Source organism: Setaria viridis, chromosome 1, assembly GCF_005286985.2.
Source record: "Setaria viridis chromosome 1, Setaria_viridis_v4.0, whole genome shotgun sequence".
Classification (NCBI taxonomy): domain Eukaryota; kingdom Viridiplantae; phylum Streptophyta; class Magnoliopsida; order Poales; family Poaceae; genus Setaria; species Setaria viridis.
The window spans coordinates 32,958,591-32,985,471 of record NC_048263.2 but is presented as its reverse complement, the minus strand read 5'-3'; the positions used below and the strand labels follow the sequence as shown (position 1 = coordinate 32,985,471).

Below are 26,881 nucleotides of genomic sequence, written 5' to 3'. Positions count from 1 at the left end.
CACATAAAAAAACATAATATCTGTTACATTAAAACAACATGGGTTCTTCCAATAAATACTTTGATGAGTAGCAATATCTACAAAATATTCTTTTTACTGAAAATATCTATAGAGATATACTCCATTCATTTTGAAATATAGACAATTTGACTCGGTACAATCTTCAAATTAGACTTTGACCTATATTATATTATAGTGTTGGTAGCAATAAAATAATAAAAATAGGATATTAGTTTCAAATAAGAAATTTAATACTATCACTTTTGTTTAACAAAATTTCATCTTGTTAGGCAAATTATTGGAGAAGATTAATGACAATGGTCAAATATTTAAATTTATGCATGCCTTATAAAAAAATAGAGGGAGGATCTGGCGGCGTGCACAAAATTTTCATCTTGTTAGGCAAATTATTGGGTTAAGATTAATGACAATGGTTAAATCTTCAATTTTGTACATGATTGTCCTTCGTTGCCTGCCTGCATCGTCAGGTCGATCGATTGGAGTGGAGTATGGAGGCAGGCCGGCGGATCCTCCCACCGCGTTATTTTAAAATAGAAAGAATTGTTTGTTATGAAAACATCTTTCACAAATCTAGCACATCCAATATTTTGTTCTAGACATTAATAACTACGATAAATGACACAAAATGTTATATCATAACAAATCTAGATGGATTTTTATATTTGTGTAACTTGTGGTGAAGACAAAAACCAATTCTACCTGAATTTATTACTGACTCGTTACTCATCTGCTGGAGCGCGACATGCACAATTGCACACCAAGCACATTTGTTTAAAAAAATTTCAATATACAGTTTAGACGCAAAACACTTACATGCATACATGTATGGATACTTGCGTATATAAATGCACACACGCACATTGTGTTTGTCGCTGTCGATTGACACTTCGTTTATCACTAAAAAATATCATTAGTTCTTAATATAAATTCATCAGAACACAAAAAGCACATGTGTTGATTGGATGATACGAACATGGTTATATTCCACCACAAATAACCTATCTAGGTGATCTATGCTCGTCTGGTAGCATGCGGATAAGATCAGCCTATACTCTGTTATTTGTGCAGAATAATTAGTACAATCTAGATACGTCTTCCACGGCGACGATCTTCGACTTAACCGAGTCCAAGATAATCTCATTAAGACCTCGACCAAAATTTCGGATGGACACAGTCCCAACTGAGTGCCTCCTGATCATGCCAGTAACTAGTCCTACCACCGTGAGGGTATGGACAAACCTACCTTATTCGCACCTAAATCCATATAATTATTATTCATTCCTTACCCTCCTCAATCCTAACCATATCAATAAATAATTAACTTTGTACTATATATATATACATATGCAATTGATTAATTTGTACCCTCCCATTTTTAATGGGTATATTATTTTCTATCTATATCCTTCCATTTAAAGTGGGTGTGGATTTGGGGAAGGTGTGGCAGGCCTCCAGTAACCGAGTGCACCCAGCTTTGTTACCCAAGACAGACCCGAGCCGGCGTAGCAAAGTGCTAATAACGCGGTGGGAGACTGGGAGGACCCGCCGGCGTGTGTCCGCACTCCACTCCGATCGCCTTGAGCCCTTGACGATGCAGGCAGGCAGCGAAGGACAACATGTAAACGCAGGTGGCCAAACTCTTGCTGAAGAAGACCGCAGTTTCCGTTGTCAAGTTGCTCTCTCGGTCTCTCCCCCCGATTCCTCCCTGATCTGCGTGATCCCGGCCCCGCCATCCCGCCTCGCCGGCGGAAAGAACTACCCGCAACGTGGGCCAAAACTTCATGGCGGAAGCAGAACTGATTGCAGCGGTGAGCCGAAAGGCCCAGCCTACGTTTTGTGGGCTGATTAAACTGGGTTAGGGAGAAGCGGCAAAAGTTCGATGGCTCAGCTGACCTGGGCTGGGCTGGTCCGTTCTTCGAAAAAGTCACGGACCTGAGCTGGGCCGGGCGGCTGCAGCTGAAACTGCACAAAGTGCAAGTGCCACAGACTGCAGCAGAGGAGCTGAGCCAATTGATTCGCCAGAAAGAGAGACCAGTTCATTGATCCGAAAAAGGAGAAACATGAGTTGAATAACCACTAATAAAGTACATTAACGCGTACAGTTCAAGGAAAGCTGGTAAAGATCCCGTTCTGCATTTAAGCAGAGCTCAACCTAATGCTCAAGCACACCCAATAGGCTCGGCGTCGGCGATACCTCATCGTACCGGAACAAGTAGTACTGACTGCTTGCAATAAAACGCAACTAATCTCACCGTCTCTCTGTCTCTCAACAAACGAAGGCAAGGTGTTCTAGACTTCTAGACAGCTCGTGAACGTAAGAAACAAGGAGGCAGTCCATTTCTTGCAGCCAAAAACGAAGCATTTCTCGAGAAATAATCCGCTGCACAGCACGAGCGCCCCCGGCCCCAAGTGCCAAGCAACGGAACAAACGAAAGGCCACATTGCACGCCGAGACAAGGAAAGGATTTCAAAACGTTTGCTTGCCCCCACCGGGCCACGGGCCACCACCACACGCTCCTCACCGCCAAACCAACGCCACCCTCTGAAGCGGCGAACCTTGAACTCGCCGGTCGCCACATCGCGGTCTTCTCTTATCCCGCTCCGCGCCCCCGCGCCTGAGGTCGTCAAGCGGCAAAGGCAACGTCAATTTCCAATTTCCAAATCCCAAAACCCCCCAACAAGCCCCCCCGGCGGCTCGCATTCGTTCGAATCCTCAGATCCCCAACGCCCGCCGCGCACCGCCGGAATCGCCCCGTCCGTCCCCGAATCAGAGGCCGCCGCCCCCGGCCCGCGCCGCGCGCCGCGCTGCACGCCACATGCGGCTGCGCGGCGCCGCGCCAGCGCCACCCGCTGGAGCCGAGCCGGGCGCGGTAGATGCCTGAGGCGGGCGGGGACTGCCTCGGCGACCTCGGCCTCGGCAAGCGCCAGCTGCTCAAGGGCTGGCCCGACCTGTGGCTCGCGGGGGACAGCACGCCCGGCCTCCGCGCGCGCCCAGCCGCCGCGGCCATGGCGGCCGCGCCGCCGCACGAGCCCGACCAAACCCTAGCGCTCCCGGACGCGCTGCTCCTCCGCGTGCTCGCCTGCCTCCCGGAGCCCCACCTCACGGGGGCCGCCTCGCTGGTCTGCAGGCGGTGGACGCGCGTCGCGGGCCGCCTGCGCCGCCGCCTTGCCGTGCGGGACTGGGCCTTCGTCGCGCACCGCCTGCCCTACCGCTTCCCGGACCTGGCCGACCTCGACCTCTTCCCGGCCTCCATCGCCGCGCCCACCGCCGCGGCGCACCACGCCGCCTCCGCCGCCCCGCTCCTCACCTGCGCCGCGGTCTCGCTAACCCTAGACACCAGCGCCGACCCGCCGCTCGGCGCCTGCCGGTTCCTCGACGACAACGCGCTCGACCGGGGCCTCGCCGCCGTCGCCGCCAGCTTCCCCAACCTCCGCCGCCTCTCCGCCACCGCCGCCGCCGAGTCCGGCGGGCTCATGGCCATCGCCGGCGGATGCCCTACGCTGCAGGAGCTCGAGCTCCACCGCTGCACCGACCTCGCCCTCCGCCCGGTCTCCGCCTTCGCGCACCTCCAGATCCTCCGCATAGTCGCCGCGGCCCCTGCCCTCTACGGCACCGGTGAGGGCGGTGGCGTCACCGACATCGGCCTCACCATCCTCGCGCATGGCTGCAAGCGGTTGGTGAAGCTGGAGCTTGTGGGTTGCGAGGGGAGCTACGACGGCATCGCGGCTGTGGGGCGCTGCTGCGCGATGCTTGAGGAGCTCACCATCGCCGACCACAGGATGGACGGCGGGTGGCTTGCTGCGCTCGCTTTCTGTGGGAACCTCAAGACCCTGCGCCTGCAGGGATGCAGCCGGATTGACGATGATCCTGGGCCGGCAGAACATCTTGGGGCTTGCCTCACGCTCGAGAGCCTGCAGCTGCACCGGTGCCTGCTGAATGACCGCCGCGCTCTCCATGCCCTCTTTTTGGTCTGTGAGGGTGCCCGTGAGATACAGGTCCAGAATTGCTGGGGCCTGGAAGACGATATGTTTGCCTTGGTTGGCCTATGCAGGTACTAGAACCACCAATCTAATTACTTAAGTGTATTATTACTGGTTTCTTGATGTAGTTAATGATTGCATAATGGAGACAGTTTTGTGCTTTTGACTGTTTCATTCATCCTGATTTATGTTTATTCTGTGATTGTGACATGCTGGCAACAAATGATGCTATGTTACACAACGTTTAGGTGCTCTATTGGTAGGCGTCAGATGTAAGGCTAAGTTTGATTGCTGGGAACTCATGGACCCCTCTGCGTTTGGAGTCCCCACTAGTTCTCTGGTGATTGAAAAATAAAGAATTGCCTTGCCACTTTGGAGTGCACATCATGGTTATTTGCAAACCTTCTAACATCTGCACTATGATATCCTTCATTAGCAGATTTTATATGTTTACCGATGTTGCTGTACCCCTGTGTGACCCTGGCACAAGTACTGCAGCTAGGCGTTTGGTGCTCAAGTACAATTTGATAGTGTGCTTTTTGTCAAACTGGGGAAGAAAAATATACATCTCAATTGCAGAATGCAGACATGCGCCATTAATTTCGAAAATGCATTTAGTTGTGTGTACCAAGCCATACTGCCGCACGCCCGCACCTCATAACTATTGTTCCTCCTCCATGGCAGTTTATTTAGGCCAATGATATCCATACCCTCATGTTTTGTGTAGCTTTGATATATAATAGCCTTTGGATTATCTGTACGTCACTGAGAGTTTGACTAAATAATAACAAAATGTAAAACATGACGTAGATAAGAGAAACCTGAATAAGTGGGTTTGATTAAGATAGCAAACGAGTCATTTTCAGCTTCCACCAAAAATCATAAACCAAACGTTATAACACGACTATTCAGAGCAATCAAGAATGTCATGTCGATACTGAATAAGTATATGCTTTACTTGTTTGATATACGGCTGAACAATCTTCTTAGGCTTCCTAGGTTGTTAGTGTTCTAAAAGGTCAAGAATCGACCGTGTTCCAGTATTTCATCTACTAATCTAGCTGTGCAAGCTACTAACTTTGATAGTTTTTTCTGTCCCATATGAAGTTATTAGTTTACTATGCTATTTGTGCACAAATGTGACCATGTCTAGACAACTCCTGATCTCTGTTCTTCCTAATGGGCTCTGGGTGTAAACATGTACCATTTGTAAGTAGACTTGCATGTGTAGTTAGGGACCCATATTTACATGTGTGCTTTACTCTATGCCTTTGATCTCGATTCTTCTTGAGCTCTGTCTCAATTTTCGTTTTGTGGTCTCTCATTTTCGATGCATTTCAGTACTCCATGTAAGGTGCTTGGCTTTCCTTCTCATTTTTCCACTTTCATAGTAGGGGTTTGCAAGACAACACAGTCCTGGGTTTGCATAAAAAAATTGTACCATCTCCAGTGTCGTTACACTTGTTGCTTTACTTATCAAAACACCCCTTCTTGTTATGTAGTATTAGATACAACTCAGTGAATAGGGAAAGGAATGGCTAGTAGCCACAGGTGTACTTCTACTGGAATCAGTAGGGTAATTACTAAATATTCTTAGCTTTCATCTGGATATTTATATCTTCCCTCTTTGGAAATGCCTGAGTATGACCTGCAAAAACATGGTACTAATAGAATTGGAGCGATATGGGGCGTACCAATATATTTGCAGCATAGAGGATTAGTTATATGTGTATAAACATACTATTTATGAGACCTGGTACAGGATTGTGCCTAACCATAGTCATGTTTTCATCTTGTGCAGGAGAGTAAAATTCCTGTCATTAGAAAGGTGCTCACTACTAACAACTCGAGGTCTAGAATCAGTGATCACCTCATGGAGTGACCTGCAGAGCCTAGAAGTTGTCTCCTGCAATAAAATCAAGGATGAGGAAATAACACCTGCCCTTTCAGAACTATTCTCCAATCTCAAAGAGCTGAAGTGGCGGCCCGACAACAAGTCACTTCTTGCTGCGAGCCTTGTAGGGACTGGAATGGGGAAGAAGGGCAGGGTATTTTTCAAAAGGGTATGAAGTCTGATCATCCTGGTGCTCCATTCCCTGCGATGCGCTTCACCTGTAATCTGCCCCATAAGGATTGACCTTTCTTGCAGCAGATCTTACCGGCCCACCAACGGATCAAAGGGAAGGTGCTCAACTATTCAGCAGGTGTTGCTGCTTAGTTGTTGGATTGCTGGTAGTCAGGAACTTCGTGCTCAGAAGCTAAATTCATCGACTTTAGACCAAAGGCAGCCACATTTCTTGATACTCAAAGGGGCCAGTATGCGAAGTCTGGCACCCGTTCTTCGTTCAGATCAAAGACACATCATAACTAGTCAGAACCTGGTAGTTAGAAGCACATTTTCGGTACTGGGCGCCCGACTGTGTTTGTACCTGAGTTGTAATTGACAAGCTGAGATTTGCTCTGAAGAGCCTGACCAGAGTATTTATGTATGACCAAAAGCATTCCTTCATGAATTATATGCAAACTTTGTTAGTAATTGATTGACTGGATAGAACCTTCGGAAGTTTATGTTTACAGCATGTGATTTCGCTGTCAAACGAGTTGTTTCGGCACATTTGCTGCCGTGTGTAACGGTCTGACTTGAATACGTAGCTCACTTCTGTTAACCTGCCTCCGTTTTGTGGATTTCTGTATCTGCTAACCTGAGCTGCTCTGCTCTAGAATACAAGGTGTCAAGGTGCTTCACAACTGCTGCAAAGGCGGGCCCACCAGTCAGCAAGCCTAGAGCATCGCATGCCGCGGCCCAACAGCCAGAAGGCCCAAGACCTGGAAGCCTATTACATGATGTAAAGCCCGCACACATGCTGTGACACGCCGACACGAACCCCCTCCTCGCTCCTCCTCCATCTGTCGTCCTCAAGGGATCGAAGGCACAAACACAATTCACGCGCGCGCTCTGCAATTAACCAAGAAGAGGCGGGGAGGGCGAAAGGAGCAGAGCAAGAAGCCAAGAAGATGGCGGCCGCCGCCGCTGCCCCCGTCCCCGTCCCGGACGGCGTCTCCTCCTGCGGGAGCACCAACATGCGCCGCGCCGACCACCTGCCCCCGCTCCCGATCCCACTCCCCTGCATCGGGGAGCCCACTGCGGCCTCCCGCGTCTCGCCGGGCTCCTCCCCTGCCCGCTCCGAGGCCTCGCGGGGCGCCCCGTGCTACGCCGCCGATGCGGAGCCGGACACGGAGCCCCAGGTCGAGGCCTCCGTGGGGCGGAGCACGCAGATGCTGCTCGCGATGGCCGCCATGGGCGGGCGCGGCGGGCACTACGGCCGCCGCCCGGCCTCGTCCTACGGAAGCTGCGCCGCGTGGAGCGCCGGGTCGCTCACCAAGCACCGCCCCGCGTCGCCGTCCCCCATCTGCAGCCCCGTGAGCAGCCACGGCGGCGGGGGCGGCGGCGGGGGCGGCGGCGAGCCCCACGGCGGCGACGACGCCTCCTCGTTCGTCACGCCACGGATGGTCAGTCTTCGTGTTCTTGCCTTCTTGGTTCCCTTTTGCGTTGCTCCGCACAGGTTCTTGCTCGAGATGGAGGTGGTTCCGTGGTTCTTGGTTCTTGATTTGGCCTGCATTTGATCTTGATTGCTTACTTATCAGTTCGCGGTTCTTGAATGCTATTGGAATACGCCGATAAATTGTGATATTTGTTTTCTGGCGTAGAGGTGATTTCTTCTTTCTTGGATGGAGGTTCCCAGTATCATCCATGCCTTGTAGGAACAAACGGGTCAATTTCGACCGTTGTCTCAGTTTTTTTCATAAATCCTATATTTGTAAATGTTGCTGGAGCAGTGGAATTGTCTGGAAATTCCCAGGCTAATTAACTTATACAAGGAGCAAAGCTTGAAATTTTGACGATTTGGGCTTTTCCGCATAGCATTTCTGTTTGCCAATTCTTGAAAGGGCCAAAATTCGAGTAATATTTGCTCATTCGTCTTGATTGTTGCACTTATTTCCTTAGCTTCTGCGTCATCAAATAGAAATTGGATTATTCAGGGTCTGATGCCATCCAATTGTTACATGCAGCTCCCAGTTTTATCTGAAGTTTGCTATTTTCTCTATCCATTTGATCTTTCACAACTCAGACTGAAGCAGAAATTAATAATCCAAATATATTACTGCAGGAAGAAGAGCAAGGGAGGCTGCCAACCAGAGCAGATTTCATGAAGCCTTCTGCTACACCGCGAAACATCAGAATACAGACACCCAGGCTGGATAGGAGAGGTAGCACTTTTCACTTGTCTCTTCCATTCACAGATCAGATGCACATTTACTAGCAGGGCATGTTGTATAAACCAATTTCAAATCTGCAGTTGACGGGGCTAATCAAGTGCCTCCAAGATTCATCCACAAGGCCACACCAGCTAGATTGATGCGCCGAGTTCGCTCCTCACATAATTTCCGTCAACGTGTGGGTGCAATAGATGCTATCAACGAATGGAGATTGCCCAAAGTCAGTGAAGGGGAGGACGAGGGAGGCGATCAAAAGGACTGGCAGAATGAGACCGTGTCATCTCGTATATCCTCAGGTATTGGCCTGAATCTCATGGGGTTAATCAGATCTTCAGCATAATCTGAACTTTGAGACAATCATGTATGTTGCAGCTCGCGATTGGAATTTTGAGTCTGATGGTGCCTTTGAGGGTAGCAACCATAGTGACCGTGCATTTGGCGATTCAGATGGTGAGAACTGTCCAGGTGCAGGGCCAAGGGTGGAGAGACGACTCCCGAGTTCTGTGTTGAAACCCCAAGGCAATTTTGTCCATGCCAAGTTGGTTGCCTGGAAGGACGCACAGGTTGCAAAGCTCATAGAAAAGTAATCCTTCTTATCTCATCTTCTATAACATCTAAACTTGGTACTTGTTAGCAAGTAATTTTGAACTTACTCAGAGAAAGAATTATAGTATAACTACTTTGTATTGCTATTATGATCAGATCTTATTTTCAAATGACCTGTTACATGATTATGTAGCATCAATATCCCTTTAGCCTGAAATTGTGTTTGAAGTAACAAGCTCAATTCATTATTGGTGTGGATACAAAAATATTAACTCCTGTGAGTAGTCACTGTGCGCTCATTGCTGAAAATTTGAATTTAATAACCCACAGGTCTTTGATTTTCTTTTACTACTCAGATCACTACTAATCTTACATAAATTAATTAGGCTGAAAAGGAAAGAAGCCGATGTTGATGATTGGCAGAGGAACAAGGTCGCAAAAGCCAGGCAGAAGATGAGAAACACTGAGGTATGCTTGATAACAGTAGTTCTGTTTGAAACGGATAGGGTCGCTCTCCTAATTTCACACTCTCTTTTGTACCTCAATTGAAAACAGCTGGAGTTGGAGAAGAAGAGAGCGGAAGCGGGAGAGAAGATGCAAAAGGCGATAAAGCGTGCACAAAGGAAAGCTGATAAGAAGAAAGTCAGGGAGCAGGCAGCCACTGCCAATCAGATAGCTGGTGTTGAGAGAGCACTGGTGAAGATGTCAAGGACAGGAAAGCTCCCCTGGTCACTGGCTTTTCTGTGATCCAGGTCTTCATTTCTGCCTGTCCCAGAGAAGCTGGTTTGCCGAACCGTGAAAGCTATTGGCGATGCCTGCGTGGCAAGAGCAGTATGAATGAAATATCTGCTAAAACTTGAAATCGGTACATAGCGTATTAAGAAAAAACAAAAGGATATATTGGTGATTACCCATTCTTGATGATGGAAGTTTTGAACATGACATGAACAACTGGGGGTGAATTAAGCTAGTTTCCTGTATGTTGAACAATAACCGTTCTCAGACATAATAACATCCTTGATTCTTGTAAATTGACAACTTTGCTGTGTTGGTGTACAAAGTAATTCAGCTTTATGAGTATGATGTGACGAACAATGCTTATTCAGATTTGCTTATGCGATTTTGTCTTCTTTGGTCTGCGTCTTCCCAAACTATTCCAACAATATATGCACTATATGACGTTTTTGTGTGAAACTTCTGCAATGTGTAGATATCCTTTGGGATGTCCCTGGTCTACTCCAACAGATTTATGACGTGCCGTTTAAATGAGGATCTAATCTTTGACGGATTTGAAATCGTAGATTAGGAGGACGTCGAATCCGCCGCATTGTCCTGGCCGGAACACAAAAACCCAATCTTTGGCCTTCCAATTCGGCTACATTTCTTGTCGCATTCGTCCCTCACAGGCCGCATTTTCTTCTCTTCGCTTCTCCCCTCGGGTCAGGCATAAATCGGGTTGTTTACAATCATATATTCGCAGACGCATTTTATGAGACGGAATTGACGATTCCATCAACGGTTGGCTTCATAGCTGGGCTCCGGCAGCGCAACCTAGACCCGGCTCCCGGGTGGGTGGGATCGCGGACGACGTAGAGCGGGACTGGCCGGCGGGAAGCGCTGCAGCGCAGGAGGCAGGAGGATTGGAGGAAGAGCGTGTTGCACGAGCCTAGCAGCACCAGAGACGCACTCGCAATGCCGCAATGGCACTGGGATTTGCCGGCACCCGCGAGAAGCTCCATCTCCAATGCCCAGCAGCAAGAACACGACGGCGACTCGCGAGACGCAAAATCTCACAACTCCGCTTTCGATCGTGTATATGATTAGACAGAAACTGACAGCCGAACTTCAACCATAGCCATGTGGGCCATGTGGCTAGAAGCCTAAAGCTCGCATCCTATCGAACTCAAATGAAGAACTCCAATGCCTGATACAAACACATACGGAGACTTCCGTCCAAAGGTGTACAAAACTGAAGGAAACAACCAAAGCTAACTTCGAGGTTCCAAGTATTCCCTGGCGATCTGATTCACCGAATTTAAAGGAACCGACAGCATATGCAATAATACCAAATCATAAACACAATTATCAGTTCATTCTTCTCTAGCATTATAACAGAATCGCGTTTGGAATTGTACTGAGCAAATACAGCCCAGACATCCTTGCATGTTATTTATCAAAGGAAATCACAAGGCATCAGCTCAAAACCTTGAACAACCTTATGTAGCCAAGATTTGTGGATAGGGTAAAAAGGAGTACTGCTCCAGACGTTCATTTAGATAACTACTCTACAAAAATCATTTCAGTCCAATAGCACGACATGAGCAGGTCTTCCAGCGGTTTATCACCTTCGTACAGATAGACCCATCTCTATATAAAAACAAAGAAATAAAGCATAAATCAGAGGATTGGACATTTAATCATTCTTCAATTATAAGTGTGAAGCATACAGTGTTGCATTGCATGTGAGGCCCGACAGTAACATTTTGACTTTACAAGTTTGGCTCTAAAGCATAAGCTCTATGACTAAAATGTGGTTGTCGCATCATTGCCAAATATCCAAGCACCCACCTTAAGACATTGCGTAAATGTTTCACGTACCATCATTTTCATCTGAGAAAAGAAGAGTGATCATATGGTAAACTACAACGGCGACCAGATTAAAATTCTCTGTTGAATAAAAATATCAAGCAAGCATGCAGCTCTCTCAAGATGCAAACATGAGTCTCAAATAAAAATGCAAAAAAGGAAAGAAAGAAACCAGAACAGGCTTACATAAACAATAATTTCAGCATTGCACCCAGACATTGACTCAAGTAAATGATCAACTACCGTGTAAAACATTCAAAAAGGATGCCACATTATTGCATCAAGATATTCCTCAACAGAGGCAGCTAGTAATTCTAGCTAAATAACATAACTCTAGTCTCCCATTACAATTTCACATGTTAAGTACTCATTCTTCATGATAGTATGAAGCAAAACAGCAAGCTCCAAGTAAATTCTTTCAAGAACTAGCAAGATCATGTGCCTGCAGCAGTGCCTGCAGAAACCAAATTTCTTACTTAATTGACCTCAACTCACGAAAGAATATTTTTGGATAAGAGAATCTGAGGAATTGTATGGCATGCAAAACACTATCTTGTCTTGCCATACAAGCAATGATTGAAAATTTTCTCTAAGGAACATGAACATATGAGACATCTTGAGCAATTAAACAGCCTCAATACAGAGACTGTAATCTAAAAAATTAGGTAATCTGCTACAGTCTTATTCCTACCTATCAAAGAAAATTATCCTTGTGGGAGGAAAGAGAATAGGGAAATTCATCATTACTGCACACAATTTCAACATAACTAGTAAATTATTGTTCCAAAGTTATTATAGGGAAATCCGGCAAGGCTTTCTTTAGACATTTCCTATATATGCACAAGAATCACAATACTGGAATCATCTAATAGATTCAAGGCTTCATTTCCGTTTAAATATATAGCCATCAAATAAAGGTGCGTGCATTCAGCGTTCAAGGCTTCATTTTTTACACGTACTTTCCATTCAGAGTCCATAAGGCAATCATGTATTGAGCACTGCATAGAGCAGCAGACAACATTCAGGGAAATGTAGAACATGGTCACTAGTCAGCTAAAATTGTTAGGATGATATTGTTAGAGCAGAACAATGAGTGGCATTTATTTGTGTCCAGATCAAACAAGCACACCAGTTTCTTCAAGCACGCAGTTAACTATGAATCGACTCGCGTTTAGGAAAACAAAATACACGAGCGCGGTTGTCACCCAAATGGAAAGCAAACACAGACAAGAGCACAATCTTACGATGTTAAAGCCCGGGATAGGTGCGACAGAGGATACCCTGAGAGAGAGCGCGGCAGCTCGAGTCCGTGCTCAGCCGCGACGTCAGCCTGGCCGCCGCCACCGCGCTGTGCAGCGGCAGCAGCGACAACCCCGCGCAGCACCCGAGCTCCACCGGTATCCTGCACACCGCCACAGTCCATCCATTACAGATCTGGCACTAACGCCCCTCACGGCACTAATGCGCCAGCAACAAGGGAAAAACAGAGAGAGGAACGGCGACCGTCACCTGGAGAAGCAAGGGGCGCGGCGGGCAGCGGAGGAGGCGGCGCGGCCGGCGGCGAAGGGGGCGGAGCGGGCGGCGGCCGCCGACCGGCTGGCGGCTGAGGCCACGCGAGCGGCGGCGCGGAAGCATGTCGAGACCATCTCACGGGGACTGGGGAGGGGAGAGGTCAGAGGTGGGCGGTGATGATTGAGGAGCTAGGTTTCGGCGTCTGGGGAATGCGATGCGGCGGCGGCGGCGGCGCCACGGATTGCAAGGATCGGAATGGGGTTCGCTTTCCTTGGAGAGAGGGAATGAGAGTGCTGGGCCGTCGAGCCCACTATAACGGGAACCTGTTTGGGGGATTAATGGGCCGATGTGGGTTCGACCTTGGTAGATCGTATTGGGCTTTTCTGGTACAGTCCGGAATTTTTTTGACTACATAACTTCCATTGTTTGAGATTTGTACCGATCAAAATGAACGAACGCGATTGAAGCTGGTGGGAGAGCAAGCAGGGTGCAGCTGGACAGCTGACGGCACATGGGTGGGTGTATGCATGAGTTAACTAGCTATATTCCTTTTGGTTTTGATCTTTGAATTCATTTTTCTTCCAAACTATAAATTCTTTTGAAATCCGTTTAAACCATTGTCTTAGTTAGAATTTATACATCAAAACAAGATCCGATATGAATATATTTTTAAGTTTTTAAATACTTTTTAAAAATAAACATTCGAAATGTACTGTTTCAACATTTTAAATGTGTGTATTCAACAATTTGGATATACTAATTCAACATTTGCATATAAAATGTTGAACTAGTTTATTAGATTCGTTGAAGTAAGTTTGAGTACATGTTGAATCTAGTAGTTTAAATTGTTGACTACATTAATTTATTTTGAACATACTAGGTCAAAAATATTTACAATAATATTGAATTATTGATACAGGTTATAAAAAAAAAACCCTGCCACCAGTATGTTTGGTTGTCCATCATATCCTCGTATCTTCTCTGTGCCGCTGTTGTGCTGCTTGGGCCTTGCTTCCTGCGCACTACTTGCTGCAGATCGGGCCGTGGTGGGCTGTGTGTTTGCAGACCTTGCTAACGTACGGAAGTTACGTAGGAGCTCCCCTCAGTTCGGAATATCCTTTTGGGCTTCTACAGCTTCACGAGTTGGTGGAGTCGTGGAGAATATTAATTGCTATTTATCCTGTCACTGAAATCGGTACTTACAAAATTGAAGTCGCGCAGCCAGCAATTGTGGTGCCTCGTTCAACCTCGGGCCTATTTGGTTTGAGTTGCTTAAGCCACTTAGGGGGGTGTTTGGGAGAGGGGTGCTAAATTTTAGCCCCCCATTTTAGTCACTTTTAGCCACTAGTGCTCCCAAACACCTAGGCTAAAATGGAGGGGCTAAATTTTAGCCCCCCATAATCCATTAGCCCCTCAAGAGGTGCTAAAATGAACTAAAGGGGCTAAAAGTGGTTCCCCTATCCAAAATTCCTCCCCTTGCCCCTCTCTCTCTCCTCCCTCTCACTCCTCCAACATGGGTAAATAGATCTTTTGTCAACATAAGTGCTAAACTTTAGCCCCTTACCCAAACACCCCAAGGGCTAAACTTTAGCCTCAACATTTGAGAGGGCTAAAGTTTAGCCCAAGGCTAAATTTTAGCCCCTCCTCCCAAACAAGGCCTTAAAATAAGCAACTTATTTGCTTATGAAACCAATCACCCTGACTTATTGGGTTGCTTATGGGACTGCTTATTTTTAGCAAATAAGCAACACAAGAGTTGCTTATGGGGACTAAAAGGTGCACCTTACACCTCCTACCCTCATTCAATGCAATCTACTCCTCTCTCTCAAACAACTAGGGGCAAATATGATAATATCCACCTCATTCAATGCTCATAAACAAGGGTATCCAAATAACTAGACTAAAAATAAGTAACTCCTTTAAATTGCTTATAATAAACAACTCAAACTAAACAGGTCCTTATATTGTGTATGTGAGTACTATCTCCAATAGTTGACCTCATCTTCTTGTGTGTTTCATGGCAACACAATGGGCCTCCTTACCAACCTACAAACATTGGAGCTCCTCTTAATTTTCTTTTCTATTTTTGAGAAGGAAGAAGTAAGAAAATAGAAGGGGGAGAAGAAGAAAGGGAAGAGGAAGGAAAAAAGACAAAGGAGAGAAGAGGAAGGAAATAGGATCCGTCGTTGGTTTGGATCCACTCCCTCCATTCCAATTTAACTGCATTTGTAAGGTTAAAAAAAAGTCCCAAATTAAACACATGAAGTGCTCATCAATCCAGCACTTAATGTGTGTGCCGTTTTCAGTCGGTAGCTGCTGAAATTGGCTGTTACCCAGTGTCTGGGTCGAGTGATGTCTTGTTTTACGGCAGCTAGACTGATGAAAATATGGAACTTGCCGTGCGTGTTAAGAAACAGTTGGGCATGGCGAAAAGAGATGGAATCATGGGAGTAATAACGTGATGCACCAGCGCTGCGCGCCTGCGCCACTGCCGCAACAGCAAAAGGGTAGGTCCTCCCGGGGCTTTTCCTGAAAAGCCGAGCCTCCTCCATGCTGCACCAGGGTACGCTAGCCGCCTAGCCGGGGGGAGACCCACAAAAATATCTTGCCCTCCCGGCTCGACGAGCAGCCGCCGTACGGTCATCATCTACAACGTTCCATGGATATTGCTACAAGTATCTCTTGCTTTATTGCCCTCCCTGTATATGCTGCCCGGCCATATCTCGTTGTTGCTTGCAGTTGCAGGCTACAGAAACAGAGGATCGCATCGCATCGCATCCGTCCGACGGCAAACCAGGCAAATGAGGCGGTGCCATGCGCTGGGCTCAGCGCTACCCGCCCCACTCGCGCGGTCCACACCCTGTGCGCTCGCTGCAGGATTCAGTGGATCACTGGATCAGGCGGCGTGCTCTCACGTACTAAGCTCATCGACAGGCGGGCCGGGCGCGCTCGCTCCCGATCGCTCGTCGTCCTCGCAGGCCACAGGAGCAAGCTCTGGATTGTTCCGCGACAGCGAAGAACCGATCGGCATCGCCTACCTGCCGTGGGCGTCAGCGTTTCATGTGCGTGTAATGTACTACCCCTAATCAAATCCGGCGGTGCGGGCACATGCCGTAATAGTAACCTGACGGCGCGGCGCCGCGGGGCTCGGGCGCCCGGGGCACGGCAGGCACGCCGCACTCGGTCCACGCGCCATTACCCCCGCGCTTGCGGTCCTGTCCTGCAGCTGCTGCCCGCGGATGAGGCCGGCACCAGCAGGCCGCCGCCCAGCGCCCGTGCTAGATCTAGCGGGTAGCGCGCGCATCGCTCGACCCCCCATACTCGATCCCCATACAACGTACGTACAAGTACATGCAAGCGCGCGCGATCCGACAGACAGAACAGAAGAAAATAAAGGCGAGAGCTTACTACGCTACGTAGACCAGCAAAAACCAATGCAAATGTAAGATCGCGAGGTGTCGTCTCCTCTAAGCAAAGGATCGAGTTCTCTCGAGAGGGGATCCGGTACTGTGTGCTCGCGCGCGTCAAGGTAGTACGTACATCCAACCACAGATTATCACGTTGCATTCCAAGTCGTCATGGCGTCCGTGTACTACCATGTACTAGAGGCTTAATAGTGTGTACTCCATCCACGCTGATTGTTCATTAATTTCGTACACGTACAAACAGAGCGACCTAATCGGTTGCTGGTTCCCTTCCTCCTCAAGGTGCGGGATTGCTCCCACGATTTCTTGAACAGTCGAACGATTTCTTGAACAGTCGAACCAATGTACAACTTCCGTTTTAAAATGTAGGATGTTTTAATTAATTTTTCTAGATATATAAATTTTACTATGTATCTAAACATAACTCTATATTTAGATACATAACTCTACATTTAGATACATAGTAACATCAATGTATCTAGAATAAAACCTACAACGATCTATATTTTGGAACGGAGGGAGCAACAAATGCTCTACTTTACTCAAGCATTTATCTTCTCCACACTAAAAAAACTACTCTTCCTGTATGCAGCGAGATTCAGTCTTATCTTATACAGGGAGTGTATTTTCTTGCTTACCTACTCGAGTCACGAACTCCATCTGCTCCAGCAAAATCGAGCTACTACGGTGAATCTCGACTAGAGTTCAAGAATCTATGGTGTATTTTTCCCTTAAGACAAGCATATGTGATTAGTATACAACTTTTAGGATATAAAATTGGTGTTGTTAGATTCCCATTATCTGAATTACTTACTTTTAATTAAAAGTATGCATAAAAAATGACACATTGATAGAATAATTGCTAGTCAAAGAACTCCATCTGCTCCATCTCTAGAGATATTTTGCTGACAACGTGACCTTATGGGGTTAGGGGAAGGGAAGGGGTCGAGAGTTTCTAGTGGTTTCTAATAAATATTTTTTTAATACCAGTTAATAGGATATCACAATATTATTTTTATCGTTATTGGAAGAATTACTTTTGCAAGCTTCTAGTAATCTCGTCCCAATCCAACTGCTGTATTAGGATAGTCACAGCTCCTCCTTTATTCAGGGAGAATTTAGGTGAATTATTGGGTTGTCCCAATAATTATGGGAAAAGGAAAAGTTAAAGGAGATCGGAGCACTGGAGACTATGTTCTTCTCAACTCTCCAAGCACGATGGTTGGATCGGAGACAGGAAGACTACTAAAGATGCACCACACCTTTTTTTTTCCTGCCTTTACACGCACGTATAGACGCTGGGACACGTGGACCGCCTCCCCGTCCCGCCCGGCTACCCGGTCCCACAGCTCCTCCGGCGACCTCACACCTGGTTGCCGGGGCCCACCCGCCCATCTGACGATCTGATCTCTCCCTGCTGCCTCCATCGACATCCCTCGCTCTCGGATCAGTATTTAAAGCCTCGTCCTCCCTCCGATCCGGCCTTGCTCCTTTGCGCTGCCACCGCGCGCGCGAACGCGAATCTCTTTCTCCTCTCTCCGGCCTCCAGCTCTCCAAGGCTAATAGGCGGCGCGCGGCTACCGTCCGGTCCACGCTGACGCGCGTCTCCGTCCGTGTCCGCCGATGGCCGGCACCACCGTGTGCTCCATGTGTGGCGACGTCGGCTTCGCCGACAAGCTCTTCCGCTGCGCCCGCTGCCGCCGCCGCTTCCAGCACTCGTACGTACGCCGGCCCAACGACTTCATCGTCCTTCCATTGAGTCCGTCCAGCTACTTCCCTTCGTCATCGGACTAACCATATTTTCGTTCCTTCCAATGCATGCGCGCAGCTACTGCACCAACTACTACGGCGACGCGGCCCCGGCGGAGGCGGGCGCGGGCGTCTGCGACTGGTGCCTCAGCGACGACGTCGGCGGCAGCGGCGGGAAGAAGCGGCCGTACAACTCCTCGGCAGCGTCGGGCTGCAGCAAGCAGCAGCAGGCGGCGGCAGCGGCGCAAGGCAGGAGCGAGCAGCAGGCGTTCCCGACCATCAGCGGGTGCGGCAAGGGCGCGGGAAAGGTCACCGGCGGCGAGCTTGAGGCAGGCGGCCGGAGAGCCCGCAGGTACAAGCTCCTCAAGGACGTGCTCTGCTAGCGAGCTGGCTTTAACTACCTAGCTAGGCGTGCTTCGATCGTTGCACTATAAAACAGTTGCTCGCTAATTAGACAGGTGAAACTAGATTAGCTCGCGAGATGGTTTGATCTTTTTTACCATCCCTTGTACGATCGAGTGTTTGTGCGTTATGATGAGGACTTTGGTTGTGCATGTGTATAAGCTAGCCGCTGCCTTTGGCGTTGAGACTTTTCCTCATCACACGCGTGTTGTGTTTGAGTTTGAGTTGATTAGCAGCATCGATCGATCTCTTCGTCAAATGCGCTTGGTCTTGCGTATCAACAACTCGTGGTCAGCCAACGGACGTCACTTGCTTCCGTAAGATCGATCTGCAGGGAAACCATTCGCAGCATGTGTTTTCATTTTGACTAGCCGGTCGATGCGACGGTGGTTTAGCTTAGGCCATAATCAAAGCACACTCTCACCTACTCCTAAAGTTAGGAAAAAAAAAAAGGGAGCGTCTACCCCGCACTCGAGCGTTTCGGAGGGGCCTATCACCCGAGCATTTGAAACAGCCAAAACACCTGAAAAGTGGAGGAGCAAAAATCGTGTGTTTCGGGGCCATCTGACACCCGGTTTTCTGACCTTTCAGATCAGAATCAGGCGGCTCAAAAAAATGAACACCAAAATTGAGGATAGGCTATAGCTTCTACAGAAAATACAGCTACTGAACACATTCATATCGTGCCAAGACAGAAATTTAAATTGGGCGTGATCATATTGAGTCCGTTATGATATGAGCTTCACAATCAAGTATCTAAATTTGTACATGACACCATGTCTGATGAGCCTAGATAATGTCCATATGTTCCCCAAAAAAAAGCTTATGAGTCTGACATAATACAAAGATAGCATATTTACATTGCTTCAGTAAACAGCAAAGAAAACAAATGAGGGCCTGAACAAACATTCAGATGTCAAGCCTCCTAACAACAAGTTGAGCAGTGTTGTCTAAATTACAAGGTTGAATCTTGACTTTGACAACAGCAGCAAAGGTAACTTGATCTTCACCGGTATCTTACACACGTCTATGCAGCATGGAAGCTTGTTCGTTAGTAGGAAGCAGCACATATACAAAGTTGCGGAGATGATCTAAGAGCAAACCTGCACACAAAAGAAAATATTAGAATATGGTTTCAGTCATATGCAAATCAAAAGCTTACACACTTAAGATTTGGGGGGAAAACAACAGATTCTCAGATTTTTTTTCTATTGCAGTAAAACAACAAATTTAATGGTTCCGTAATGAAACCCTACATATGCAAAAAAAAGATAAGCAAAGGAATATCAGCAAGACTAAAATATGAATAAATTCTCAGATTTTTTCTATTGCAGTAAAATAACAAATTTTATGGTTGCTTAATGAAACCCTGCATATGCAAAAAAGATAAGCAAAGGAATATCAGCAAGACTAAAATATGAACAGATTCTTGGATTTTTTTTTCTAGTGTCAGTAAAATAACAAATGTTATGGTTCCGTAATGAATCCCTACATATCCAAATTTTATGCCTTAGATAGGAGAAATCACAGTAATTTTGTCCATGTAAATGGAGTACAATTGAATTGTACATGAATCCTGTATATTTTAGTTGATGCAAATAGCACCATACCAGCAGTTGCAGGAACCAAGAAGACCACTAGTGTTGCAGGGATCAATTCATAGCTGAGAGTCACATAGACGCAATGAAACAGGAGCATATGTGCATCAAACTGAACAGGTAGTAATTTTTTTCACAAAATTTACATAATGAAAAGGCTAGAAAACCTTGAAATTTCAAAACTTATTATCTATTAATAAGAAATGAACTACCAGCACCAATATAGTGAACAAATATACCTTGTATGCACACAAAAACACCAATTACACATGCACATATATGAAATTACAGTAATGTCGTCAGTGTAAATAAAATACAATTGAAGTGTAAATGAATTGCACCTTTGAAACCATAGTTGCGCACAGGTTAAATTGCAATAAAGAACTGAAAAACTTGTAGATCCAACAATATTCTCCAAAGCACAAAAAGTAACCATGAAACGGTTGTTGAGTCCACTGCCATCAGATAACCTCAGTGGAATGCAAATAGACTAAATTATTTGGGTGCTTAATTAGATCCAACAAATAAAGATTGGAGCAATGGTAAAAATCCAATCTATCATGATGCAATACTCATGAATAATTTGCTGTAAAATATTAGTGGTGTCAACTGCAAACCTTGTGGTTCAGAAAAAATGGGACTATAACAGTTTGAATTGAAGGAGATGGGAGAAACTTAGCATTCATTTTGCAGGAGCCATTACCAGACAACATGTATGATGATACATCTGAACTTGAAACTGGCAGCTTCTCTTAAAAAAAGGAAAGAAACTGGCAGCTTGATCTCTTGGCCCACATGGAAGTTAAGCAAGTGAAGAAACTTATAAATATTGTAATTAAATGAAGTTAATGCTAACATCAACAACTTGTATCAGATACATTTTTTTATAACGAAATATCAGATACCTTGTGATGGCAGTGAGGATCACCAAAAGCAGTTCAACAAACAACACTTAAGATTCAGGGAGCAACTATAGTGCATAATAAATTATGCAATAGACTGTCCTGAAAATGATGGCTAAGGAACAGAGAATGGTCTAATCATTATCTAGACAGTAGAAAATTTGAGGGGAAAGTATTAATAAATAAAAAATGAATTACAGGTCAATTTTATACTAGTGTAGCAATTGAAAAACTATAATTAGAATGGCATGCAATACTACTCCATTCAAATTTGAACAAATGCAAGCATGATCCCTACTACGACCATCCACAAAGTAAAATATACAAGATATTAGGAGTTGTGGTCAAGAAATCTGCTCATCCCCGCAACACATGGATGGTCATCATAGCCAGATGCAGCTTCTCCTCCCCCACTTTGTTTGGCATGAGCTACAGAAATAAGTTGAGCTAATATAATGCCCGCCACATATTTAGCAAATGATCATGTAAGAGGGACGTATGTCTTGCCAGCTGCTCAAGTGAAAATTAATCTTTGACTCATACTGATACATGAACAGACATAAGCAAAATAATAGCACAACTGACCACATAACCACACTTCCATATCCATACAGTAGAATTGCCAGTGATATTATAACTGTAAATGCAGTACACTAGAGTTGTAAATGAATGGTGTGTGTTAACTTTGATGTGTATTTGGACCATATTTGAAGATGCAAGGAGAAAAATATCTTATTGAATACTATGAAACCCTTAGATTTTACAAGATATATTGTCAATGATAGGAAATGAACTCTCGGATTCAAACAGATGGGGGAATGCATGGCCTTGATGAATATCTAAATACACTGTTTGGCAGACAACAGGTATACATATGAGTTCCCAAAAACTGATCTCGGAATCAAGCCCATATACAAATTTGAATTACTGCAATAGGGGGGAGGGGAGCTACAGATATGCACAGGTGCAACCCATCGGGCGCACAAGAATATTTACTGGATTAGATAAATATGATCTAGAACCTCGGAACAACGATATCTTACTAAGATTTAGTAGCCGAAACAAATTTGAACAACAGGGGGATCTAACAGAACTAGAGCAAGATTAAGCTCATGCAGGTACCGTAAAAAAAAATCGATCAAGCCAATAGAATCCCTACAGACATACCAAATTGATTCAACTGAAAAAAAGAGAGAAAAATTGAAAGAGGATCGTACAGAACAGTAACCCAAGGGGCACAAAAAGCAAAATTACTTACTACCACAACCAAATAAACAGGAACTGTATCAGGGATGGGAGCTAACTCATAAATCTACCCGCGGGAAATCCATTGAGCCCCTCGAATCCCCTGCTGATTTACCAAATCTAACCAAAACGAGATCATACAAATATGAACCCTAGGGACGAAATTGGCCACGGAATGGAATTAAATACCAAACAACAATGATTCCACGGAAAATACTAAACGCCCCTACGAAAAATCAGGAGGAAAACACAGAGGGCGGACGAATCGCCTCACCTCGGCGGCTTCTGCCTGATCACCTCGCAGGAACAGACGGGAAGGGGAAAGGAAAATACGGCCTTGTTTAGTTCCCAAATTTGGAGCGGCAAAGTTTGCATTTTGCCATAAATGTACAACTATAGTATTTCGTTTGTATTGGTGAATTATTGTCCAAATATTGACTAATTAGGCTCAAAAGATTCGTCTCGCAAAGTACAACAAAACTGTGCAATTAATTTTTGATTTCATCTACATTTAGTACTCCATACATGTACTGCAAGTTTGATGTGATGGGGAATCTTCTTTTTGCATAGTGCCAAAGTTAGGAAAAAGGGAAACTAAACAAGGCCTACGTGGAGATTGGAGCTGAACGAATTAATAGCAGATAAGACACTAACAAAAAAGTCCACAAAACAGAGCAAAAGAGATAAGACCTTGACTCATCCCATCGAGTTAGCCCCGAGACAAGTCGTCCTCTCCTTGGTCATCAGGGGAAATTATCTGACCTATAAGACAGGGAAAATTACCTGAGCTATAAGACAGGACGTGTAAGAATTTACTTCAACAGCGAATTAAATTTTCAAGTTGTTCAATTTTTAGATATTCTACTTCATGCTACATGATCTTTTTATCCTCCCTTATGATGAGGACATCAACATCAACAATACATCCACGCCTATACAAGTACCAGTTTTTGGTCCTATTACTTCTACCCGTGCTCATCAACTTAATCATCAAGTAAGTTCACTTTTGAGTTCATGTACATCCTATTTAGACCATGGAGATGCGTGCATTCTTATTTTGGTTAGGAACTAGGGAGAAGACCGAAACAGAAAAGGACTCGCGCAGGCTGGATTCGGACTCCAGAATAGTACCAACTTGTGATGGTCACCACGGTCGCATACGGACTCGGATTGGGGAGTTCAAGTACTTCACGAATTCGTTATGAAGTCTATTTTCATATGGATCTACACTCAAGTCCATATCTGATCTGAGGCGGTCGCAATGACCGATTTACTACCGAGAGGTTTTCTGGTGCTACGTCACTTTAATTTGGCCCAATGGGCCGTGTATCAAGTCGGGTCCAATAGGGACGCGTTCTAGGGTTGTAGCACAACCCCAACACCCTAGTGATCATCCTCCCACCTTCATATACCCCTTAGCCACCACCAAGAACAGTTGGGTTTTGTTTAGATCAAGTTTAGCTCTCGCTTAAGCTTAGCTCTTGCTTAAGCGCGCGTGCTGGATCAGCCGTCCGTCTTCTTGTCTTCGGAACCCCACCTTATTGAGATTAAGATTGAAATCTTCGTCTTCATCTAGTAAATTCAGTACTTGTTATACTTGTTCTTGCTAGTTTTTCGATTGTTTGCAGGACGAGTGCCTAGTGCCCGCGTGACGCGCTCCACAAAATCGCGACATCCATTGGAGGTGGTGTATCAGTTGCTAAGGCGCAGCTTGGAAGGCTGTAGTCGGGCCGTGAACGTCGTCTCCATCCACCAATCGAGTTATCCCACGTCCTCTCATCGAAAGATCGGGGACCAACCCTAACGGATTCCTATTACCTTGACAGCTTAAAAACTACTCGGCGTGCCTCCTGTCGTCTGGCTGACCTCTCTGGTTTGGGGTGGGAGGCGACTTGACGTGCCTCCGTGTCTTCACTGGTCATCTAACCCGGCACCTACCGGCTGCAGTGGGTGGACGGCTCAAGCGTCCCCAATCCATGTAACATCGAGCACCTGCGACGCTTCTACCATTCGGACTTAAAAGCTATGTATTCTTTTCTCCCTTTTATTAAATAAATAAAACCCATCAAGTTCTTTTTGCGTAACTACCGCCTTATTATTTTTTCCCGAGCTGTTCCTGATGTTCGTGGGGCTGTCCGACCTGTTCAACAGCTCACTCGCTCTCAAACCTGGGGGCTTCCTCTAGGCGCCGACCTCTGGGTCCCGCTTCCTTCTCCTCCCCTATTGAGGCTACACAACTAACTCGTGTGATCGGTGTCCTAACTCGTGAAATCTAGACAACCTTGCGTTCACCCCTCCTACAAGCTCGAGATCCGCTCTTAGCAGAACACTGGTCAGGCAAGGCTAGGCGATTAGCGGCTACAGGCCTTAGCTACACGTTGTCGCGCCAAAGGAGGGATAGGGCATCTTTTTCTTGGACCGCATACGATTAAGTTCATTACATCACATATTTCATCACACAGATTGATACATCGCAAGATTTATTTTACAGATCCCGACTCGGCGTGCCTCCCGTCAACCGGCCAACCTTTCTTTTTTTTTGATGAAATAGGAGGGGAAAGAATTCCCTATTGGTTATATATATTACGACAATTTACAGAAAACAAGGTACAAGAAAAGCACAAGGCTTAAGAAACAAAAAAGATTAAAAAAAGATTACACAAGCTGCTCTATCCATGCAGACATAGGAGCTTTCAAAGTTTCTTTTACTCGAAGTATAACTTGAGTAAAAATGAAACTGAAGTTTTGCAAACTAGTTGTTATGGATGGAGGAATGCCCTTGAAAATCCAATCATTTCTAGCTAACCAAAGACACCAACTCATAATGATTATGATCTCCATAAAGAAAGGTACTTGTAACTAAAGTTTGAAGCTTTCCAGGATATCATATGGGTCTGCAAGAAGGTCTACAAACAGTCCAGTATGGATCCAACAGTGTTGTGCAAAAGAACACCCAAGCCGTAGGTGAAAGAGGGTCTCTTCAGTGCCTTGAGAGCACAGGACACAATCGTAGGAAGGGAGAATCATAGACTTCCTTCACAAAATATTCCTTGTACTAAGTTTATTTTGAGTACCAGCCAAAAAAAGACTCGTTTATTTTGACATCTTGATTTCAAGCCAGCCGACCTCTTTGGCTCGGGGCGGGAGGCGACTCGGCGTACTTCGATGACTCGTCCTGCTCCCAGGCTCAGGGGCTAGGTGTCGACGACCACTCGGCGCACCTCCAGTTGCCCGACCGACCTCTTTGACTCGGGGTGGGAGGCGACTCGGCGTACTTTGACAACTCGTCCGGCTCCCACGCTCGGGGGCTGAGCGCCTATTTTAGGTCGGTGTGCCTCTGCGGCTCCGCCAGTCCTCGACTTTGGGGGTTGGGCACCTAATTTTGGTCGGTGTGCCTCCGTGGCTTTGTCTATCTTTGTGCTCGGGCACTTGGACTTGCTTTTGGGATCAACTTTTTCTTCTTTGACCATTAGACAGATTATCCTAATCACTTCAATGCTCGAGGGCTACTCCTATGGAGTGCGTCTTGCGACGCCCTCCGTACCCGTTGCTTCAACCTGCTGGACGCCGACTTCCATCAGTCCGGCACTCGTCTTCGCTCTGCGCTTTGGCTTTGCGCTCACTCGGATTTTTTCTTCTTTTTTTAGCACTGCGCAGCCTCTTCGTCACCATGACGCCATCGCAGCTTCAGCCGACCTCATTTCAAGCTTCATTGCGACGACCTCAAGTTACTGTTCGCCTACACATCGCTCGGGGGCTTGAGGGATATGGGTACCCTACGGGTCCCCACCAACCAGGATACTGATCGAACCTGACAAGTAGGCTTGCACGACCAGGGCATGCGGACCAAGGACATGAAGTTACTTGGAGTACACGGCAAGGCAACTAGACTGTCCAAATCTACCTGGATACTATGAGACGGTATGGTAATCCAACTTAGATTACCTTCCATGTAATACCGAGTAGGTTAGATTCAAACCGACTTGTAGCTCTTGGTTGCCAGACTATATAAGACGGCCAAGGGCGCCCCCTAAGGGTAACGAACAACGAAACATTGACTCTCATACTGAGCAATACAATCCACGTATACAGGATGTAAAGAATTACTCTCCGGAAGTCCGAACCTATCTAAAACCTCATGTTCCTTCGTGTTCTTGTGATTACCACCGAGTTCTTGATTTCGTGACTATCCTCACCTACAAATCAACCGTCTGGTTAACCTTCGGTAGACTACTGGATCCATAACTCCGACGCTACTTGCCCACCGGCTAGATCAGATCAGACGAAAGACAAACAAAGCTAGCAATGATCGGAGGTGGCAAATTCGGGTGACGAGGCCACCAGAAACGCTCGGGTGATGCCTAGTTTTTTTAAGAAAAAACAAAAGATGGACGCCTTAATCAAACCTAGACCTTATTTAGTTCCCAATTTGGAAGTGACAAAATTGGCATTTTGCCATAAATGCGCAACTGTAACGTTTCGTTTGTATTTGTGAATTATTATCCAAATATTGACTAATTAGGCTCAAAAGATTCGTCTCGCAAAGTACAACAAAACTGTGCAATTAGTTTTTGATTTCGTCTACATTTAGTACTCCATGCATTTACTGCAAGTTTGATGTAATGGGGAATCTTCT

General features: G+C 46.1%; 4 protein-coding genes and 1 long non-coding RNA gene across 13 annotated transcripts; 3 read left to right on the top strand and 2 right to left on the bottom strand.

Annotated features, from left to right (window-relative positions):
- The first annotated feature begins 2,510 nt into the window (after positions 1-2,510).
- LOC117865444 (F-box protein At5g51370) lies at positions 2,511-6,538 on the top strand. Of its 2 annotated transcripts, none has more exons than XM_034749649.2 (3): positions 2,511-4,073; positions 5,804-6,065; positions 6,152-6,538. In XM_034749649.2, exons 1-3 carry the CDS (start codon positions 2,896-2,898, stop codon positions 6,218-6,220), a joined length of 1,509 nt encoding a protein of 502 aa, XP_034605540.1. In that variant the 5' UTR covers positions 2,511-2,895; the 3' UTR covers positions 6,221-6,538. The 2 variants fall into 2 exon arrangements, with proteins under 2 accessions (XP_034605540.1, XP_034605551.1); XM_034749660.2 differs by having other exon boundaries at positions 2,512-4,073; positions 6,155-6,538.
- A 129-nt stretch (positions 6,539-6,667) lies between these two features.
- LOC117865453 (uncharacterized) lies at positions 6,668-9,941 on the top strand. Its single transcript, XM_034749669.2, has 6 exons — positions 6,668-7,512; positions 8,172-8,271; positions 8,361-8,576; positions 8,653-8,863; positions 9,213-9,294; positions 9,382-9,941. The coding sequence occupies exons 1-6, from the start codon at positions 7,018-7,020 to the stop codon at positions 9,571-9,573; spliced, it is 1,296 nt and encodes a 431-aa protein (XP_034605560.1). The 5' UTR covers positions 6,668-7,017; the 3' UTR covers positions 9,574-9,941.
- A 958-nt stretch (positions 9,942-10,899) lies between these two features.
- Positions 10,900-13,213, bottom strand: LOC117865462 (protein NONRESPONDING TO OXYLIPINS 2, mitochondrial). 8 transcript variants are annotated; one of them, XM_072294389.1, is made up of 4 exons: positions 12,922-13,213; positions 12,657-12,814; positions 11,395-11,436; positions 10,900-11,193 (listed from the first exon to the last, which is right to left on the bottom strand). In XM_072294389.1, exons 1-2 carry the CDS (start codon positions 13,056-13,058, stop codon positions 12,661-12,663), a joined length of 291 nt encoding a protein of 96 aa, XP_072150490.1. In that variant the 5' UTR covers positions 13,059-13,213; the 3' UTR covers positions 10,900-11,193; positions 11,395-11,436; positions 12,657-12,660. The 8 variants fall into 8 exon arrangements, with proteins under 8 accessions (XP_072150490.1, XP_034605604.1, XP_034605569.1 ...); XM_034749713.2 differs by having other exon boundaries at positions 12,693-12,814; XM_034749678.2 differs by lacking the exon at positions 11,395-11,436.
- Positions 13,214-17,650: 4,437 nt separating this feature from the next.
- Positions 17,651-18,697, top strand: LOC117865219 (uncharacterized). The gene is made up of 2 exons (XM_034749373.2): positions 17,651-18,067; positions 18,178-18,697. Exons 1-2 carry the CDS (start codon positions 17,973-17,975, stop codon positions 18,479-18,481), a joined length of 399 nt encoding a protein of 132 aa, XP_034605264.1. The 5' UTR covers positions 17,651-17,972; the 3' UTR covers positions 18,482-18,697.
- Positions 18,698-19,219: 522 nt separating this feature from the next.
- On the bottom strand, positions 19,220-22,595 carry LOC117842862 (uncharacterized). The gene is made up of 2 exons (XR_004637573.2): positions 22,520-22,595; positions 19,220-21,429 (listed from the first exon to the last, which is right to left on the bottom strand). It is a non-coding gene; the product is annotated as an uncharacterized lncRNA (long non-coding RNA).
- Positions 22,596-26,881: the final 4,286 nt, after the last annotated feature.

What these genes read in the sequence shown, in the direction of transcription:
- LOC117865219 (XM_034749373.2), top strand. Translation starts at nt 17,973, where the DNA reads ATGGCCGGCACCACCGTGTGCTCCATGTGTGGCGACGTCGGCTTCGCC. An exon ending in CGCCGCCGCTTCCAGCACTC is followed by an intron (nt 18,068 to 18,177) that starts GTACGTACGCCG and finishes GCATGCGCGCAG; the next exon opens with CTACTGCACCAACTACTACG.
- LOC117865462 (XM_072294389.1), bottom strand. Translation starts at nt 13,058, where the DNA reads ATGGTCTCGACATGCTTCCGCGCCGCCGCTCGCGTGGCCTCAGCCGCC. An exon ending in CGCGCCCCTTGCTTCTCCAG is followed by an intron (nt 12,815 to 12,921) that starts GTGACGGTCGCC and finishes GGCGGTGTGCAG; the next exon opens with GATACCGGTGGAGCTCGGGT.
- LOC117865444 (XM_034749649.2), top strand. Translation starts at nt 2,896, where the DNA reads ATGCCTGAGGCGGGCGGGGACTGCCTCGGCGACCTCGGCCTCGGCAAG. An exon ending in GCCTTGGTTGGCCTATGCAG is followed by an intron (nt 4,074 to 5,803) that starts GTACTAGAACCA and finishes CATCTTGTGCAG; the next exon opens with GAGAGTAAAATTCCTGTCAT. An exon ending in GCAGGGTATTTTTCAAAAGG is followed by an intron (nt 6,066 to 6,151) that starts GTATGAAGTCTG and finishes CCTTTCTTGCAG; the next exon opens with CAGATCTTACCGGCCCACCA.
- LOC117865453 (XM_034749669.2), top strand. Translation starts at nt 7,018, where the DNA reads ATGGCGGCCGCCGCCGCTGCCCCCGTCCCCGTCCCGGACGGCGTCTCC. An exon ending in CGTTCGTCACGCCACGGATG is followed by an intron (nt 7,513 to 8,171) that starts GTCAGTCTTCGT and finishes ATATTACTGCAG; the next exon opens with GAAGAAGAGCAAGGGAGGCT. An exon ending in AGAAGATGAGAAACACTGAG is followed by an intron (nt 9,295 to 9,381) that starts GTATGCTTGATA and finishes AATTGAAAACAG; the next exon opens with CTGGAGTTGGAGAAGAAGAG.